Source organism: Anabrus simplex, chromosome 1, assembly GCF_040414725.1.
Source record: "Anabrus simplex isolate iqAnaSimp1 chromosome 1, ASM4041472v1, whole genome shotgun sequence".
Lineage (NCBI taxonomy): Eukaryota > Metazoa > Arthropoda > Insecta > Orthoptera > Tettigoniidae > Anabrus > Anabrus simplex.
The window spans coordinates 189,078,179-189,096,970 of NC_090265.1; the positions used below are offsets into that span (position 1 = coordinate 189,078,179).

An 18,792-nucleotide genomic window follows, 5' to 3' on the forward strand; every position below is an offset into this window, starting at 1 on the left:
ATGTATTACGTACCCATAACAACTTACGGAGCAGAAACTTGCACAATGACAAAGAAGGATGAGAGTCGAATACAGGCAGCCGAAATGAAGTTCTTGAGGAGTATGATACAGAAGAGTAGAAGAGACAAAATAAGGAATGAGAAAATCTGGGAAGAAATTGGAGTGGAAAAAATGAATGATGGAATAGAGAAGAGCTGACTAAGATGGTTTGGGCACATAAAGTCAATGAGCGACGAAAGAATGCCAAAAAAGGTGATGGAAATGCAAATCCAAGGAAGGAGAGGCCGTGGACGACCACGATTGAGATGGAAGGATACCATCCAACGCAGCATTATAGAAAGAAACCTGGACTGGGACACAGTGTTGGAGGAGGAGTTGTGGAAAGACCGAAGAAAGTGGAGAGGAACCATATTTGCCCCTACCCGGCCACAGCTGGATAAAGGGATATGATGATGATGATGATGATGATGATGATGATGATGATGAATGGAAGAATTCAGAAGATGCTTGAGAGACATGAAAGTGATACCAAACATTAATCCTGACAGTGACCACAGACTATTGGTGGGGACACTGATGAAATTCAGAAAGGGTAAATGTTGTGGGAAAAGAGAGGCAAGAATAAAATTCTGGAAACTAAAAGACAGGGAAATCCAAGAGATATATAAGGAAAAGATTAAAACTCAACTTCCTAAAAATGAGAGAAAGGATGTTGAGGAAGAATGGAGAAGGTTTAAACACGCTTTAGTCAAAGCAGCAGAAGAAACGTGTGGAAGGACAGCAACAAATGTCAGACACAGAAACTCCATGGTGGAATGAGAGAATTGCAGAAGCAGTCAAGAAGAAGAATAATGCGTGGAGAGAATGGTTCAGAAACAGAATGAACCATAATATAGACAAATGGAAATGACTAAGCAGGCCAGCAAGGAAAATTGGCTAAAAAGATGCCCTGGGAAAAATTCACAAAACAGAGACAAAAGAATTATAAAAATGACAATAAAATTTTATACTGCATATTAGGTAACAGAAGGAAGCAAAAAGAAAATACAGCAAAATTCATCATCATGAAGGAGAGATATTATTAGATATGTGTCTTCCCATGTGGGAAGAAAAGTTTTGAAAGTATGGAAGGAATACTTCCAAAATGTATATGGAGGACAAAATGAAACAAATGAACCCAAGGAAATACAGTAAAACCTCATTAATATGAAGTTGTTGGGACGCAAAAATCGGACTTCGAATGACGTGATTTTGAATTAACCGCCAACTCGTAATAATTCAGAAATGCCAATCCCTGCAACGTCACAAAATATTCCAAGACCCATTAATGCATGCAACTGCCTTGATTCACAGTTTAAAACTTTCAAATATCATGGAAAAAAAAACTACAGTAGAAGTCCGCTATAGCGAGTATGGCATATAACGAGAACACCGCTATAGCGACGATTGTTTTCTGTCCCTTCAAAATTCCTATATTAAACTGTGCATCATCTTTCGATTACAGCGAGAGCCCTATCACTGACACATCTGTTATTATGAGCGATTACGTGCACACGATTTTTTCCGTCACCGGTATTTATGCACCCCAGCGATATTGCACAAGGTCGATTCCCTTCGGCATCGTTTCCTCGCTATGTGCACTATACTGAGAGTCAACTCAAGACCTTAGCAGTCCCTTTGATGTTAGTCAGACTTCTGGTCGGTGAAAAGGCTTCCGCAGCGCCAAATAGTTCCCTAGGTTTGTTACTTGTTCCTGAAGTCAGGAGCTTTCTTCAGTTTGGTAAGATATTCTGGTGAACTGACTTGATGAATTAAAATTTCTGCCCTGTATAAATATGGGAAATATATCGCAGGTTGTATGTTATTCGGGTTCGTTACCAACTCTTATATTTCATACGTACATGGCTATGAATAATTATTGTTTTCAGTGGTGTATGTAGCAAAATAATAATTATTTAATATGATATTGATATCTTATTGCACTGTGTACTCAGTAAGTTTGTTCGAGTTCATTCCACTGCTGATGAGTTCGCATAATATGTGCGACGTTGAAGATGGATCCAAGAAAACTGTTGGCAATACTGGCTGCAACAGCATATTCAGTATTCATAATGGCTGCCAGCTGTGAACAAGACGTATGTGATTCTGTGACACTTGAGTCCCCTGTAAAATACTTTAAAGCTAACAAAAGTGGAGAAAAATAAAGTAGAAAATCTAAACCAAATTTTTTTAAACGTTTACAGTAGCCTACGAGATTAGAATCCACTGTGGACTGTGGAAGACGTGAAAAAGTCTGCGCAGCTGATCGGCGTTTCTGTAGTACAGTGTTTACGCCGCTCGCTTGGAATTTAAACTCCACAGAAAATCCAAGTCTCCAGCGAAAGATCGATGTGTCAGCTCAGCACGCGCTGCAAATAAAACAGGAAGGGCCTTAACACGGTATGGGAATAGGATCCTTGGCGTATTCGATAATAATAATAATAATAATAATAATAATAATAATAATAATAATAATAATAATGTGTACTTACTTTATATTCGTAACCACGCTCTACCTGCAGAAATGTTGTCATGAGAGGATCATGAGTTCGTTTTTACCTTCCGAATGACGAGACTACAATATTTATAACATTCCTGGAAGCATTGTATTTTGCAATCCCAATCATGGGTGGGTTTTTCAGCTTTTTTAACTGTGAGAAACTGCCACTGACAGTCGTTGCATGAGAACGGAATCGTATACTTATGTTGTAAGTCTCCATGTGCCTCACACAAATTGCATTATGAAATAAAAATAATCCTTGCATTTCTTGCCTCAGTATTCGTCAGTAATCTGTAGGTTTTACATGGTCAATAAAGGAATAAATAGGTATGGTACGTAATCAAAGTACAGCTATGTGAAAGGAAGTGATATCGTTTGATGCTTCACTATTTCAGAATGAAGTACTGTACTTGTCAGATGGACGCACAGCGTTAATGATAAGCTGGTTGTGGCGGAGATGGAGAACCGCAACGAGACGGGAAGGGGGAACAGGGGACATGCTCACATGCGGAAGGATACTTTTGCTAAGCTCTTGACTCGAATTCCAGTATAGCGAGTTCTCTCATCGACATTCAAAGGCAAAGTTGGAATTGATTAGAAATAAGCGTCGACTGCTCTTCTCTAAAGAAAATTTTAAATGAAGAGAATAACACATTTTCGTAATAAATGCGTAAATAATGTGGCCGATAGCAGTTATAACTCGTTAAAAAATAATGACTTAAGTAAACAATATATTGATTTGAATGTTGTATACGGAAATTAAGTAAGAACTCGATACACCTCAAGATATGGCAGAGTACATCACTGATTTCAGAGGATATTTCATATCTTCTCGCGTCCAGTTAAATTTCAGAAAGGCTATTTACATGTAAATTTTTCATGAGGTTATCATTTCTCTACATGCGTTTCAAACATGGTTTCATGATACATATATGGTTACGTTAGGTGACACCGTTTGAAGAAGAAAACTGAAGTGTTTGCCACAGAAACCTCTGGAGTGATACCGTATTTCTCCGAATCCAAGACTTTTTCCTAAGAATCTCATGCGAAAACTCAAGGGTTGTCTTGAATTTGCGGCCTAACAGTAAGTTAACAGATACCACTGGCAACTACAGCGGTAACCACGCTGCTTCTTTCCACATGCACACAAAACTCGTTAAGAAAAAAACGACTGCCTCTTTACTATAGCCTACATCGCTAGCCGCGACAACTGGTTATACAGTGCCTGTGTGAAACATCACTGGATCTCAGGAAATAGTGAAGAGAGTATGGCGTTCTATTAGCTTCTACAAAAGCATTTTTCAAATCTGCAGAATGGCATCAAAGCATGCGAGCCTTCGAATTCTTAGAAAGGCCATGGCTACTCAGTGGTAGAGTCTATTGTACTTGAAGCTTAGTAAAATTAAGTTTTATAGGCAGCAGGAATATTTTCGTGATGGATAGTCATATTGTAAAGATACGAGGAAAAGGTATTGCCGGCAAATTTTCCTGGTCAGTATTATAACTCAAGGGAGTTGTCTTTTTTACAGTACATATCTTAAGATTAATAAAATCTAGAACAATATTTGCTATCTTTCGTTTACCTGAATTGTTTAGATGAAGGCCATGCTTTGTGTAACATTGTCCCTCGAAACTGATGCTATCAATTACTTGTGAATTACGAAAATGTTTAAAAATTTTAACCATATCTGTATTAACTTCATCCACTTCAATGTTCACACACGAGTCTCTAATCAAATCATGCCTGTGGGGCACGTTCACTACAAAGATGTTACTGTGAGTCAGCTTACCTACTGTACATTCAAGTTGAGAAATGACAGTCTTAGCGTCGTTGTGAGCTACGTCGTTCATCCCGCTGTTCCGTGTTTTCCAATACCTTCTTGATTGGGGCCCCAAGATAGATGACGGCCGATGCTGCAATATCTTCATTGTTCATTTTTTTCGCAATTCCCCTCGCCTGGCTATCACCAAATATAAGAATGTTCGACACTTTCGCCGGTGCACTGTGTGGGATTTCAGGTATAACTTTGCCGCTTCTCGTAACGGATTTTGCGCTATACGTTTGTCTGCTTCCCGTACAGGTAAGTTCTTGCGTATTGCTTACTTCCCTCAGGGCTGAAAATCTATTTTTGTTGTCAATTACAAAGTTGTCCTTATTTAACTGTACACTTTGCCTCCTAGAATCTGAAGCAACTTGACACCACGTGCCAAAATTCACGGAGCCACCTGTGTTCCGAGTGTTTACTGGTACCGGTACTTTTGATTCCAGTAAACATACCTTCTCCTTTAAAATCTCATTCTCCACTTTTAATGCTTGTAAATCCTGTTGGAATATAGAGAGAAATACAAGTACATTATCATTACCTCCATCCTCCAAGGAATGAGACGCCAGCGATTCGTTGACCATTGTAGGCCTGGGTTTGTTACCGCTATTCAAATTGCTCTCGCCACAGCTCACACAGGTCCAAGCATCTTCATTTTTAGCAAAATCAGCACTACATATACACTCAAAATGGTACCAAATTAAACGCTTTTCACACTGGATACCATTCTTCACTCGCTTCTTGTTTACACCACACTTATTCCCGATTATTTCGCAAGAGAACCGGGAGCTATCTTCACTTACATCCTTCGCTGACGCCATCTTGAAAAAAAAAAAGAAGTAGTCGTGGGAAGATTTGGGTAATCCCCTAGAAAAACAAGGTCAAGCAGCAGGGAAACCTTTCTAGACAGTAACAAAGTATCTTACCAATGGAGGGAGAAAGGAAATGAATAGTGTCTTTGGTAAATCAGGTGAACACATAATAGATCCCAGGGAATCACTGGACAGGTGGATGGAATATTTTGAAAATCTTCTCAATATAAAAAGGAATCTTTCTGTTAACATCACTAACAACCAAGCTCATGGGGAGGAGGACAATGATGATGGTATAAAAACTCAAATGTCTTAGAGCAGCAGAAATACATGAAATTAGACCTGAAATGGTGAAATCCAAAGTCTAAAACAATAAGGCTGCAGGGGAAAATTTGACTGCTGCAGAATTGTGGAAAGAAGCAGGCAGTCAAGCAGTAATGATACACCCATTATAAAAGAACGGTGACTAAAAAGATGTGAACAATACCAGAGGAATCTCCCTACAGTTCAAATTTAATAATGGACACTCGAATTTAAGCTTAATTACTAACGAACTGATAGGCTTATTGCACACACACAAAAAAAAAAAATTCCCTTGTTTAATTCTGCATTAGACTCTACAAGACAAATAGTTTTTTCAAGTTCATTAATTATTTTTAATTTTTTATTATGGTGAACATTTCTCCCCTGCAAACCATGAGACCTTACCGTGATGGGGAGGCTTGTGTGTATCAATGAAGCAGATAGCCGAGCCGCAGGTGCAACTATATTGGATGGGTATCTGTCAAGAGACCAGATTAACAAATGGTTCATCAAAAGCAGGGGGAGGGTGATGACCTTAGATGTTAGGCCCCTTTAAACAACAAGCAAGAAAGGAGGGTGGGGAGGCAGCAGCCTTTCGGAAGTTGCAAGGGCAGCAGTCTGGATGATTGACTGATATGGCCTTGTAATAATACTCAACATGGCATAGCTGTGTTGATACTGCTACACGGCTGAAAGCAACGGGAAACTACAGCCGTAGCTAACTAAGAAAAATGAATACTGACACACTCCAAGTCGGAGCGTAAAATGATAGAAGTTTGAATCGTTAAGGTAGGTTAGAGAATCTGAAGAGGGAAATAGACTAAAATTAGACGTAGATGGTATACGTACATTGGCAAGAAGAGTAGGATTTTTGGCCTGGCAACTACAGAATTTTCAACACAAAATTAAACATGGGAAATGCAGGAGTTGGTTTGATAATGAAAAAGAAAATAGGGTGGATTATTGTTGTCAAGACAGACACCAAAACAATGCCCACGACAATAGTGCAAGTCTATATGCCTACTAGTTCAGCAGATGATGAAGAAATCAAAATAATATATGAAGAGATAGAAGATTTAATACAATATGTAATAGGTGATGAGAATCTAATTGTGATGGGAGACTGAAATGTAGTGGTAGACCAAGGAAGAGAAGGTAATACAGTATGAGAATTCACATTGGGTCAAAGAAAAGAAAGAGAGAGTTTGCAGGTTGAATTCTGCATCAATCATAATTTCGTCCTTGCTAAATATACCACAAACAACGGCTGAATAGGTGGACGACCTGGAGACACCGGAAGATATCAAACAGACTTCATTATGATTAGGCAGAGATTTAGAAACCAGGTATTGGATTGCAAAACATTCCCATGAGAAGACATGGACTCTGACCACAACTTGTTGGTCATAAAATGCCGTCTGAAGATGAAGAAATTGAAGAAAAGAAGGAATGCAAGGAGACAGGATCTAGACAAGTTGAAAGATAAGAGTGTGAGGGAATGTTTTAAGGAACATTTGCACAAGGACTAAATGAAAAGGATGAAGGTAACACAACAGAGGAAGACAGTCATGAAGAATGAGGTCTCTAGAGCTGCTGAAGAAATGTTAGGAAGAAAGGAAAGATCAACTAAGGATCAATGATAACTCAGGAGATACTAGACGTGATTGATGAACGACGGACGTACAGTACAAGAATGCAAAAAATGAAGAGGGCCGAAAGGAATACAGGCGATTAAAGAATGAAGTGTACAGAAAGTGCAGGACAGCTAAAGAAGAATGGCTGAAGGAGAAGTGCAAGGAGTCGAAGGTTGTGTGGTCCTTAGAAAGATAGAATCTGCATACAGGGGAATAAAGGAAACCTTTGAAGAAAGGAAAAATCAAGTGTACAAATATTAAGAGTTCAGATGGAAAACGACTTCTAGGGAAAGAAGACAAGGCAGAAAGATGGCAGGAACATATCCAACAGTTGTATCAAGGTAAAAACATAAATGATATGGTTCTGAAACAAGAAGATGCTATTGATGCTGATGAAATGGGAGATCAAATTTTGAGGTCAGAATTTGACAGAGCTTTGAGAGACCTAAAAATGAACAAGGCACCTGGAATTCATGACATTCCCCCTGAATTACTGACAGCCTTAGGAAAAACCAGCATGACAAGGTTATTCCATCTAGTGTGTAGGAAGAATAAAAAGACAAGTTGAAAATGAGTTGGGAGAAGATCAAGTTGGCTTCAGAAGAAATGTTGGAAAACAGTACGCAATCCTGACTTTACGCCTGATCTTAGAGCATCGAATTAAGAAGGACAAGCCAACATACATGGCATTTGTAGATCTTAAAGAGGCATTTGATAATGCTGATTGGACCAAGCTATTTGAGATTCTGAAGGTGATCAGGATCAGGTACCGAGAACAAAGAATGATCTACAATCTGTATAGAAATCATTCTGCAGTGATAAGTAGAGACGAGAATTATAGGCACTAAAAACAGTTAAAATAGGCAGGCATATAGGCTCCTAAAATTAGTCAAAATAGGCATGTAAATAGGCACTAACGTGTAAAATAGTCAACAAAATAGGCATGAAAAATACTTGTATAATTTAATAACACATTCAATCACTGTACTGTAAAAAGAATTTACAACAAGCAACATTTCAATGTTTTCCGGTAACAATCTTGTTCTCCTATCGAGCCAAATGTTTCGTACTGAGGCCTGGGTTCGATTCCTGGCTCTGCTACGAAATTTGACAAGTGGTACGAGGGCTGGAACAGGGTCCACTCAGCCTTGGGAGGTCAACTGAGTAGAGGTGGTTTCGATTCCCACCTCAGCCATCCTGGAAGTGGTTTTCCGTGGTTTCCCATTTCTCCTCCAGGCAAATGCCAGGATGGTACCCAACTTAAGGCCACGGCCGCTTCCTTTTCTCTTCCTTGCCTGTCCCTTCCAATCTTCCCATCCCTCCATAAGGCCAGTATTCAGCATAGCAGGTGAGGCCGCCTGGGCGAGGTACTAGTCATTCTACCCAGTTGTATCCCTCTACCAAGAGTCTGAAGATCCAGCACACTGCCCTTGAGGCGGTAGAGGTGGGATCCCTCACTGAGTCCGAGGGAATAACCAACCCTGGAGGGTAAGCAGTTTAAGAAGAAGACGAAGAAGAAGAAAAAGATAAATCTCTCAACATCACAGGAAGTGATTGGACAAAACTTCAATGAAGCCACCTCACTGCTTCTTCTACCTCACCTCATAGCACCCTGGCTACTTTTACCATCGTTTTCCATCATGGAGTGGTGGTGGTGGTGATTATTGTTTTAAGAGGAAGTACAACTAGGCAACCATCCTCTATATAACACTAATCAGAGGGAAAATGTGGAAGGGGTCCGACACTTCGAAAAATGAAGATATCGGCCAAAGGAAGACAAGGGCCACAAAGGGCGTGAAAATGAAAGACTCCCTAGCCCTCGCAAACCTAATAGCGTCGGGGTTGGAAAAGAACAAGAGTTGACCAAGAGAGGTCGGATAGCATAGATGAAAGTGAGGAGCCTGGCACAAGTAAGTTGAAGCAATGCTAGGACTCAGCTACGGACCCCGTGGTCATCAACCCACGCTCCAAAGTTCAGAGTCACTGGGGCTTTTCCATCATGGATTCTTTTGCAGGACTCTTATGGAACCTTTTGCTGACACCGGCTACCTTCCCAGAGGTACGGTCAAAACTTCTCCTGACTTCTTCCACAACCCTAAATGACTCCACCGGGGAAAAAGCCACTCGTCTCCAACTCTGTGAATGCTCCCGGCAGCTTTTTGAAGTTTGAAGATGCACCAGTTTATGCAGGGGGATATTAGCTCCCAACATTGTAGTGCACAGGTCTATAGAAAATTATTGTTGGTCGATGTTCACAGTGAACTGGTATGAAAGCTGCAATGACAATGCTTTCTGTACTCGTGTCAAAATGCATCGCAGTATTTCTATGTTGATCTAAATGGTATCTTTTCACATTTGATCTGAAAAATAATAAAATTGACTTAAATTACAATGTTCTTATATTTCTACAGCTAGGCTAATTGGCAATAATGCTTAGTATAAAAATAATGCTGTATGGCCTGCGGAGAAGCCTGGTGCGGGTCTTTTTCTCGTAGACTGCCTATTACTTTACAAAGGTGAAAAATGAGAGTATCCTCCTAATTCAATACAATAAATATTCCGTCATTAGACGGAGTAAACAAATTCAAACATGTTTCGGCTCGTTTGAGCCATCTTCAGTGAAAAAAGAGGGGAGATTTGAAATAATTTACATAATATAAGTTGAAAACATGCTAAAAAACATAATGAAGGAGCAAATTAAAAAACAAACAAAAGAGAGCCTATTAGAAAACCGGCATGTCTGTGAAGATGAGGACCCTACCTAGGATGATTTCTAATGCTGAAAACACCACACACACCCAACCCCAGGGCCATTGGAATTAACCAATTAAGGTTAAAATCCCTGACACGACCGGGAATCGAACCCGGGACCCTTTGAACCGAAGGCCAGTATGCTGACCATTTAGCCAACGAGTCGGATAGTATAAATATGTATTTGTTTCATAAAAAAAGAGAAAGACTATTAGAGGTGATGTTTCTAGAAGTACAAAACTTTAAAGTAGGAACAAGAGAATTTAGAGGTGATCTTTCTAGATGTAAAAAACTTTAAAGTAGGAACAAGAGAATTCGTAATTTACATGGAAATATGTCCTAAAAAATGTTCAGTTATAATCTGGCAGTTTCCTATCAGGTGAAAAAATAATAAAAATGACGTGAAACGATACCTGAGTAGCGTAGAGAAGAGATCCTTCCTATATGCTTGCCAGAGACTCACCAAGCTGCCTCTAGCAGTAGTCTTACTTATATAGACGAATTAAAACGGAGGCACTATAAATCTCAGATTTGTGCACATTTTATATGTTGCTATTCGCCGGCTCTGATCAGCCGGGTCAGCTGTCATGAAGAATATTTTCTGTTGCCTGCAATAGATCCTGCATCATATGTGCCCACAAGGCTGCCACCCTCGTTGAAAATGAGAAAACCGCGTGATTTGAAATTGTCGTGGCATGCGCCCATAAACTTACTTTTTGTCACAATTTAGCAAAACTCTAGATGGGATGTTAGACCTTACGCACCCCAGAATCTCTTTGCACACCCCCCCCCCAGCAGAACAGTTACTAACCGGACCTCACCAATCCAGACCAACAGTCCTTTCACTGACCTGGTCTTGTAGAGATAGTCTTTGTAGCGTTATTAAACATGCTGTGATATCGTCCAAGCTGTGCCATCTTGTACTGTATGTCTAGCCTCTGTGACATCGTCCTAGCTGCACCACATTCGATCTTCAACCCAGGCTTCTTTTTTTTCTTTTGTTAGTTGTTTACGTCGCACCGACACAGATAGGTTTTATGGCGATGATGGGATAGGAAACGCCTACGAATTGGAAGGAAGCGACCTTGGCCTTAATTATGGTACAGCCCCAGCATTTGCCTGGTGTGAAAATGGGAAATCATGGATAACCATCTTCAGGGTTGCCGACAGTGGGATTCGAATCCACTATCTCCCTTATGCAAGCTCACAGCCGCGCGCTCCTAACCGCACGGCCAACTCCCCCTACGTTTCGCGAAGGCTTAGCAGAAGCGTAATAGAGTTCACTAGAGCCTACACATAGCGCTGGTGAAAGTTACTCACGATTTTTAAAAATTACATTTCAGTTGTAGTCCGCTTCTGTGGTGTAGTAGTCAGCATGATTAGCCGCCACCCACGGCGGCCCGGGTTTAATTGCCCGCTCTGCCACGAAATTTGAAAAGTGGCATCAGGGCTGGAACGGGGTCCACTCAGCTTTGGGAGGTCAACTGAGTAGAGGTAGGTTCGATTCCCACCTCAGCCACCCTCGAGGTGGTTTTCCACTTCTCTTTCAGGAAAATGCCTGCATGGTACCTAACTTAAAAACGCGGCCACTTCCTCCCTCTTCTTTGCCTGTCCCTTCAATCTTCCCATGCCTTCACAAGGTCCCTGTTCAGCATAGAAGATGAGGCTGTCTGGGCAAGATACTAGTCCTCCTCCCCAGTTGTATTTTCTGACAAAGTCTCATGCTCCAGGACACTGCCCTTGAGACGGTAGAGGCGAGATCCTTCGCTGAGTGTGAGGGAAAAACCTACCCTAGAGGGTAAACAGATTAAGAAAGAGAGAAAATATTTCAGTTGTAAATGTTTATTTTCACGGGAATTGAATCAGAGTTCAAAACACCGATTTTTAATTTTTTTTCCACTCTGTCACAAGAGACCACCGGCGTTCTAACTCCTCGTTCAGTAATTAAATGATTATTTACATTTTATCAATATGAATTAATGAAAGTTCACGACTACAGCATTGCAACAAAACAACTTTCCACAATACGTAAATTAACAGGCCTATAAATACTACAATGAAATGCGATCGTAGTTCAGTCACAAAAAAGATAAAAGGAACAAACGAACTTACCTCGTTACAACAAGCTTAGCAGAAGACTACCTTTCCATCCGTAGTGAAATGGGGATCCCCTGTGATCCACCAATTCAGCCAGTAGGACTTCGACGATTTTTCTTTGCGATTACAATTTTCTTTACGTCACACCGGCGCAGATAGGTCTTATTGGGACGATGGGATGGAAAAGGCCTAGGAGTGGGAAGGAAGCGACCGTGGCCTTAATTAAGGTACAGCCCCAGCATTTGCCTGGTGTAAAATGGCAAACCATCTTCAGGGCTGCCGACAGAGGGGCTCAAACCCACTATCTCCCGGATGCAAGCTCACAGCTGCGCGCCCCTAAGCACACAGCCAACTCGTCCGGTGATTTTTCTTTGGGCATTGCCACAGACACACTTCTTCTTCACAATAAATCACAACACGTTCTGAAGATAAAGCGTACGCGTACAACAGTTCATATCGAGAAGGAGATATAAGGGTTCGACGTTGATTGGTTCTCGCATATGTCTTAGAAGGGTGGAGGGATTGAAGGCTTCGAGGTCAAATTGTTCCTTGTTTCTCCTGACCGAAATTTCCTAAGAACTATTTCTGGTGACTTCCAAGAATTTCCGTTTTGTTCGTGGGGTAAACAGACCTTGAGAAATGAGAAGATAATACTGTCGAGCACATCAAATAAAATGTAATGAACCGGAAGAAAATCGGCTTCTTTAAAATAGATTAAAAAGGCATCAAATAGGCAATTATACTCCAAATAGGCACAAACCCCTGAAATAGGCATTTATAGGTACAATAAAATCAACGAAATCTGGCTTAAAGAACCCTAAAACGGATTTATATCACAAAAGCCTATGTTTCTGAACACAGGAATAAAATAGGCAAATTCCCGTCCCTAGTGGTAAGTATCGACGGCTTTGAAAAACAGACATTAATCCAGAAAGGAGTGAGGCAAGGTTGCAGTTTGTCCCCCCTCGTTTTCAATGTTTATACAGAACAGGCAGTAAAGGAAATCAAAAAGGAATTTGGGAAGAGAATTCCAATCCAAGGAGAGGAAATCAAAACCCTGAGATTTGCTGATGATATTGTTATTGTATCTGAGACTGCAGAAGATCTTGAGAAATTGCTGAATGGTATGGACAGTGTCTCGGGTAAGGAGTACAAGATGAAAATAAATAAGTCCAAAACAAAAGTACTTTGTAATGGAGCACAGTCGAACAGTCAGGTGACACAGGAAATATTAGATTGGGAAATGAGGTCTTAAAGGAAGCAGATCAATATTGCTACTTGGGTAGTAAAATAACCAATGATGGGCAAAAATAAGGAGGACATAAAATGCAGACTAGCACAAGAAAATAAATTTGCTCACCTCGAACATCGATACAGGAATTAGAAAGATGTTTTTGAAGACTTTCTTCTGGAGCGTGGCATTGTATGGAAGCGAAACATGGATGATTACCAGCTCAGAAAGAAAGACAATAGAAGCTTTTGAAATGTGGTGTTACAGAAGAATGCTGATGGCGAGATGGATAGATCAAATCACGAATGAAGAGATACTGAATTGAATTGGTGAGAGAAGATCGATTTGGCCAAATTTGACGAGAAGATGATATAGAATGATAGGACACATCTTAAGACACCTAGGACTTGTTCAATTGGTTTTTTAGGGATGTGTAGGTGGTAGGAACAGTATGGGTAGACCAAGGTATGAATATGACAAGCAGATTAGAGCAGATGTCAAATGCAGCAGTTATGTAGAAATGAAAAGGTTAGCACAGGATAGGGTGGCATGGATGGTTGCATCAAACCAGTCTGTGGAATGATGAATCAAACAACACAGTAAATATTTGTCCAGGTTTTTGGCTTCTTCTCTAGGAACCAATCACGCAAAAATATATACATGGAAAACTACTTTTCTGTTGGTGATGACATCTGTATCTGTTATAGCCACATGTATTCGTAGTGTAATACTCAAGTAATAGTCAAAACAGTAGCAGTACCAACTGTATTGCAAACAATGGATGCACCCAAGGTTTTCTTCGTTAAATTCCGGGAGGGAAGAAATTAAAATGGCTGGAGTATTCACATACTAACAGTAACTGCCATGAATCATCAACAATAACTTTAATAAAAAAACATGCATAAAACAATAGCCACAAAATTACAAACTCAGGCAAGATAAATCCCCAATCACTTGATAACTTCAGGACTATACACCAGATTTGCTTCTCAAAGAGCGAACATGTGCGGATTAAGTGTCACCGCATGCCGAACTGTGAGGGAAAGCAAAAGTTCTGTGCTAGGAGTGGTTGTTTGATTTGGTCATCATGCTGTGATTAGTCAGAGCATTATAGGTTAGTTGCAATGCCTTTTTTTGCCCTTTTTTTTCTTTTCGATTTTTCCCCTCTCATACAGCCAGATATTTTTGTAAGTGTAGAAAGCATAAAAGGTTGTAAATAGCAAGTTGAGGATTTTAATACATTGTGAGCACAGGAAATCTGAAGGGAGCAATAAAAAAATATTGTAAATGACAGAAAAATGTTGAATACAGGTATATCAAAGCAAATAATGTAATAGTTTCATAATTTTTGATAAGCAAATGGCATTTATTAGAAGTGATAAGGAAATTTTTATAACGTCCCATTTGTTTGTTAGATTTTTAGGTGAAAAGTTTAACTTATTTATTGAAATTAACAACAATAATTCATTATTATAATCAGTTGCGATGGCCAGTTTTTGAAATAAAGTTGCTATTTGTCTGGATTTTACTGTATTATGTAGATTCCCCGAGATCATTCACACATTTCCATGTTCTGGACCGGACACAACGGAAGTGTGTCATGATCTTCGACTGTTGCTGCCAAAAGGTAAGGGTATGTATGTATGTATGTATGTATGTATGTATGTTTAAAACAAAAAAGACTCACCTTAAGATCTACGTTCAAAGAAATTCGCTTTGCTGCAGAGTGAGCCTGCAAAACGCCTTGTTTGGCTGCTTCAGCAACAGCATCAGCTAAGTCTCCAGGAACCTCTTGAAAGGTATTGAGAAATTCCTATAACAAAAATTGTTATAATCACATACAGGATTAGAAAGGTAATGAAACACAAATGGAGAATAGTGAATATCACTGGTACAATTTAAATCTGTATATATAAAATAAGAGTTTTGTCTGTACATTGCTCAGAATTTGAAAAGAATGGAATTTCTGTATCGGCCATGTCCCCAATAACAAGGAAATGCAGTTTTTACTTTTCCGTAATTTCTGTCTGTCTGTCTGTCTGTCTGCCTGTATGTACACGCATCACTAGAAAACGGCTAAAGGGAATTTAATGAAAATCGGTATACAAAGTCGGAGAATGAGCCGCTACAATCTAGGCTATAAATCATTTTATTCACGCTGAGTGAAATGGTAGTTTAGGAGAAGGCCTAAAATGTAATTCTCAAATATTTATATTATTAATGGTCGTATCGAAAAATACTACATAACTAAAGTTATATAAAATTAAATTTCCTACCATTTATATCTTATACATTTTTACTGTACCGATTATGATAACACAGATATTCATGAATTTGTAATTTTGTTATCAACGCCGAGCCAAGAGAAAATGGGTCAACAGAATTTAATGAAAATGGGTGTATAGAGTCAGGGAAAAAGAAACAACAGTCTAAGCTTTAAGCAAATTTATTCACCCTGGATGAAATTGTAGTTTAGGGGAAGGCACCTTAAATGTCATTTTTAAATACCTATGTTATTGGTCCTATCGAAAAGTATTGAATAACAAAAGTTATAGAGAATACAATTTCCGATCATTTATGTTTTATTCAGTTTTACCGTACCGACTGTGTTAAGAGTGGTATTTCAGAGTCAGAAGAAAACTAAATGTGAAGGCCTACAATATCGAAAGCGCATAACATTGATCAACGTTGTCCATTGTTGTGATGTTCTTTGTCTCTTTTGCTGCCTCTCAACTCCGATAGATGGGATTACTGCTGCGTACCGAGTATAACAGCCTGACTGAATATTGGCAGGAAATAGCTGGGGAGTTAGAAAAGTTTCTTCTTTAGCGTGCCATTCCTCTGGTTCATACCTTTTCTGATACAGCTGGTACCTAACACATTGGTTCGTCATAGTATTCCAGCTATTCGATCCCTACTCTGACGCGCTGTTTTGAATGATCAGTGTGCATACTTAAGGCAGAGGCTCAGTAGTAGTAATTGTAGTAGCAGTAGTAGTAATATGGCCCGGTCTAGAATAACAATTTAGGCCTATTCCAAATTATAGCACTACAATTCACTAAGTAACTCAAAATTCAACCCTGAAAAGAGCCATTTCTTAAGAAAAGCTTCCTCCTCTTCACATTTATTAAATTCTACATTCATTTTATTGCAAATTACCAGTGAAGAGGAAAAATATGCCTCCAAGTCAGATAGATTTTTTGGCCGACAGTGTAGTGAATTAAGATTTTCTGACTCATTGGGTACTCCTAGGAAACAGATTGGTAAAAGGGCATAGTTTTTGCCCTGGGAGTCTCCACTTTCGACCCACTCCCCGCCGAAAAAAGACGTAGATTGTTCACGGATCACGGCTGTCATTCAAGGTCTGGAACTTTGAACTGTTAGATCGGTAGCGTAGACCTATTTGTTAAAAGTGAGAAAATGTGTGGTTTTTCATTTGATCGAGTATTTCATATGAAAGCACTGCATCTAATAGCGCCATTCCTACTGATGTCATTGTAATGACGTATGTTCATTTCAGTTGGGAAAACCACTAAGACAGTCTTTCTAAGGATGTAAAAATGCAGGGGGAGAGTGAGTGTCTACCATTATAATGAAAACTTCCCAACCTGATTGTCACTGATGGTAGGCAAGCCTACTTTTACAATGAAAATTCCCTAATTCAGTCTTCATATTAAAAAAAAGACGTTTGGTGACTTCCCCGTCGCGTTTCTAGGGTAACGTTAAGAGCTATGCAATTTAATACAATCTTGCTCACAACGCGTACACTAGGCGTACTAAGGAATGATCTTCATTGGGGTAATCACATAAATATGTTTGTAAATAAAGGGTACAGAACTCTGCACATGGTTATGAGGGTATTTAGGGGTTGTAGTAAGGATGTAAAGGAGAGAGCATATTTGTCTCTGGTAAGACTCCAACTAGAGTATGGTTCCAGTGTATGGGACCCTCACCAGGATTACTTGATTCAGGAACTGGAAAAAATCCAAAGAAAAGCAGCTCGATTTGTTCTGGGCAATTTCCGACAAAAGAGTAGTGTTACAAAAATGTTGCAAAGTTTTGGCTGGGAAGACTAAGTGGTATGTTCCAAGCTGTTTGAGTAGTATCTTTAAAAGTAGGAAAGATCACAATAAGAAGATAAAGTTGGAATTCAAGAGGTTAAATTGGGGCAAATATTTGTTTATAGGAAGCGAAGTTAGGGATTGGAATACCTTACCAAGGGAGATGTTCAATAAATTTCCAATTTCTTTGCAATTATTTAAGAAAAGGCTAGGAAAACAACAGGTAGGGAATCTGCCACCTGGGCGACTGCCCTAAATGCAGATCAGTAGTGATTGATTGATTGATTGATTGATACCTAACCGAGAATTCTGTATACAATGTAAAATTCCGTAGCGAAGCACGGGTACATCAGCTAGTAATGTAATAAAATTGATTTAATACATGTGCACACATCTGAAAAAGAAGACTCAAAATTAACATACTTTTGAAATTCTGTCAATAGACGGTACTTTTAGTGATTTCCATTTCATACTGTACAGTATTTACTGTTTACAGAAACATATAGCAATGATAAAATAAGAACTAAAAATTTACTTTAATCTCTTTTATGAAAGCCGTTGTTCAAGTGATGATAAAAATTTACTCCATAGCATTTTAAAACTTTTCCTCTGCATGGCTATTAACAGCTTGACTAAAATATAGAAAAATACTGAAAAAAATTGTTCATTTTCTGGATTAAGAAAAAACAAATAATGTGCTTACTATCATGGATGAAAAGAAACCAATAAGGAAGATGACCCTGATGCGAGCCATTTGTGCTCTTAGAGCCATATCAATGCCTTCCATCTGTGACTTGCGATCATACATAAGGAGATCAGCAGACAGTGCTTCCCCTCCTTCAACTGCAAGAATCTGTAAACAAACCGAAAATATCACGAAATATGCTAGTAATAATTTTAAAACAATGGAAATGATCATGACCAAACATATATGTGCAGTCACATATATTGTGTGTACTCTATTCATGTGTTCTTATATGGTAAATCACTCCTTTCCATTTTTCATAGACATATATTTATATATAAAATTATTTTTTTCTCCTGCTAGCTTTCTTACCTGAATATAATAACAGTTTTTATTGCTGATCCATATGCTGCACTGTCGTAGTTAATCTAGATAAAATATGTGCCCTATAAAACCGTAGGAGCACCGTGTGATCTGCAGTCTATGTAGTACCGCTAAGAAACCTCAGAATATTGAGCTTCTTGGAGCATTTTGCGTTTAATTGACATATGTGCAGCTCCCATGTTGACTTCTTATTGAAAAAGAGACCAAGAAATCGGTACGTATCTACTGCAGGAAGAGAGACTCTTAAATAAAGCTCAGGATGGAGATGAAAAGTTTGAACCCAGCAGAAGTGTACAACAGAAGTCTTACAGTTTGAAACCGAAAACCATGCTCTAAGGTCCACTGTTCATTTTTTTTTTTTTTTGCTTTACATCACACCGACACAGATAGGTCTTATGGCGACGATGGGATAGGAAAGGCCTAGGAATGAGAAGGAAGAGACTGTAGCCTCAATTAAGGTAGAGCCTAGTGT

At 39.3% G+C, this 18,792-nt stretch overlaps 1 protein-coding gene across 1 annotated transcript in view; it reads right to left on the reverse strand.

The window, feature by feature from the left end:
• Window positions 1–18,792, reverse strand: part of LOC136885511 (intermembrane lipid transfer protein Vps13) — a 1,358,975-nt gene that overhangs the window by 660,434 nt on the left and 679,749 nt on the right. Inside the window, exons 26-27 of the mRNA XM_067158109.2 lie at window positions 17,955–18,104; window positions 14,878–15,003 (exon numbers count right to left, since the gene is read on the reverse strand). Coding sequence (XP_067014210.2) covers window positions 14,878–15,003; window positions 17,955–18,104 — 276 coding nt within the window. The remainder of the gene's footprint in view (window positions 1–14,877; window positions 15,004–17,954; window positions 18,105–18,792) is intronic.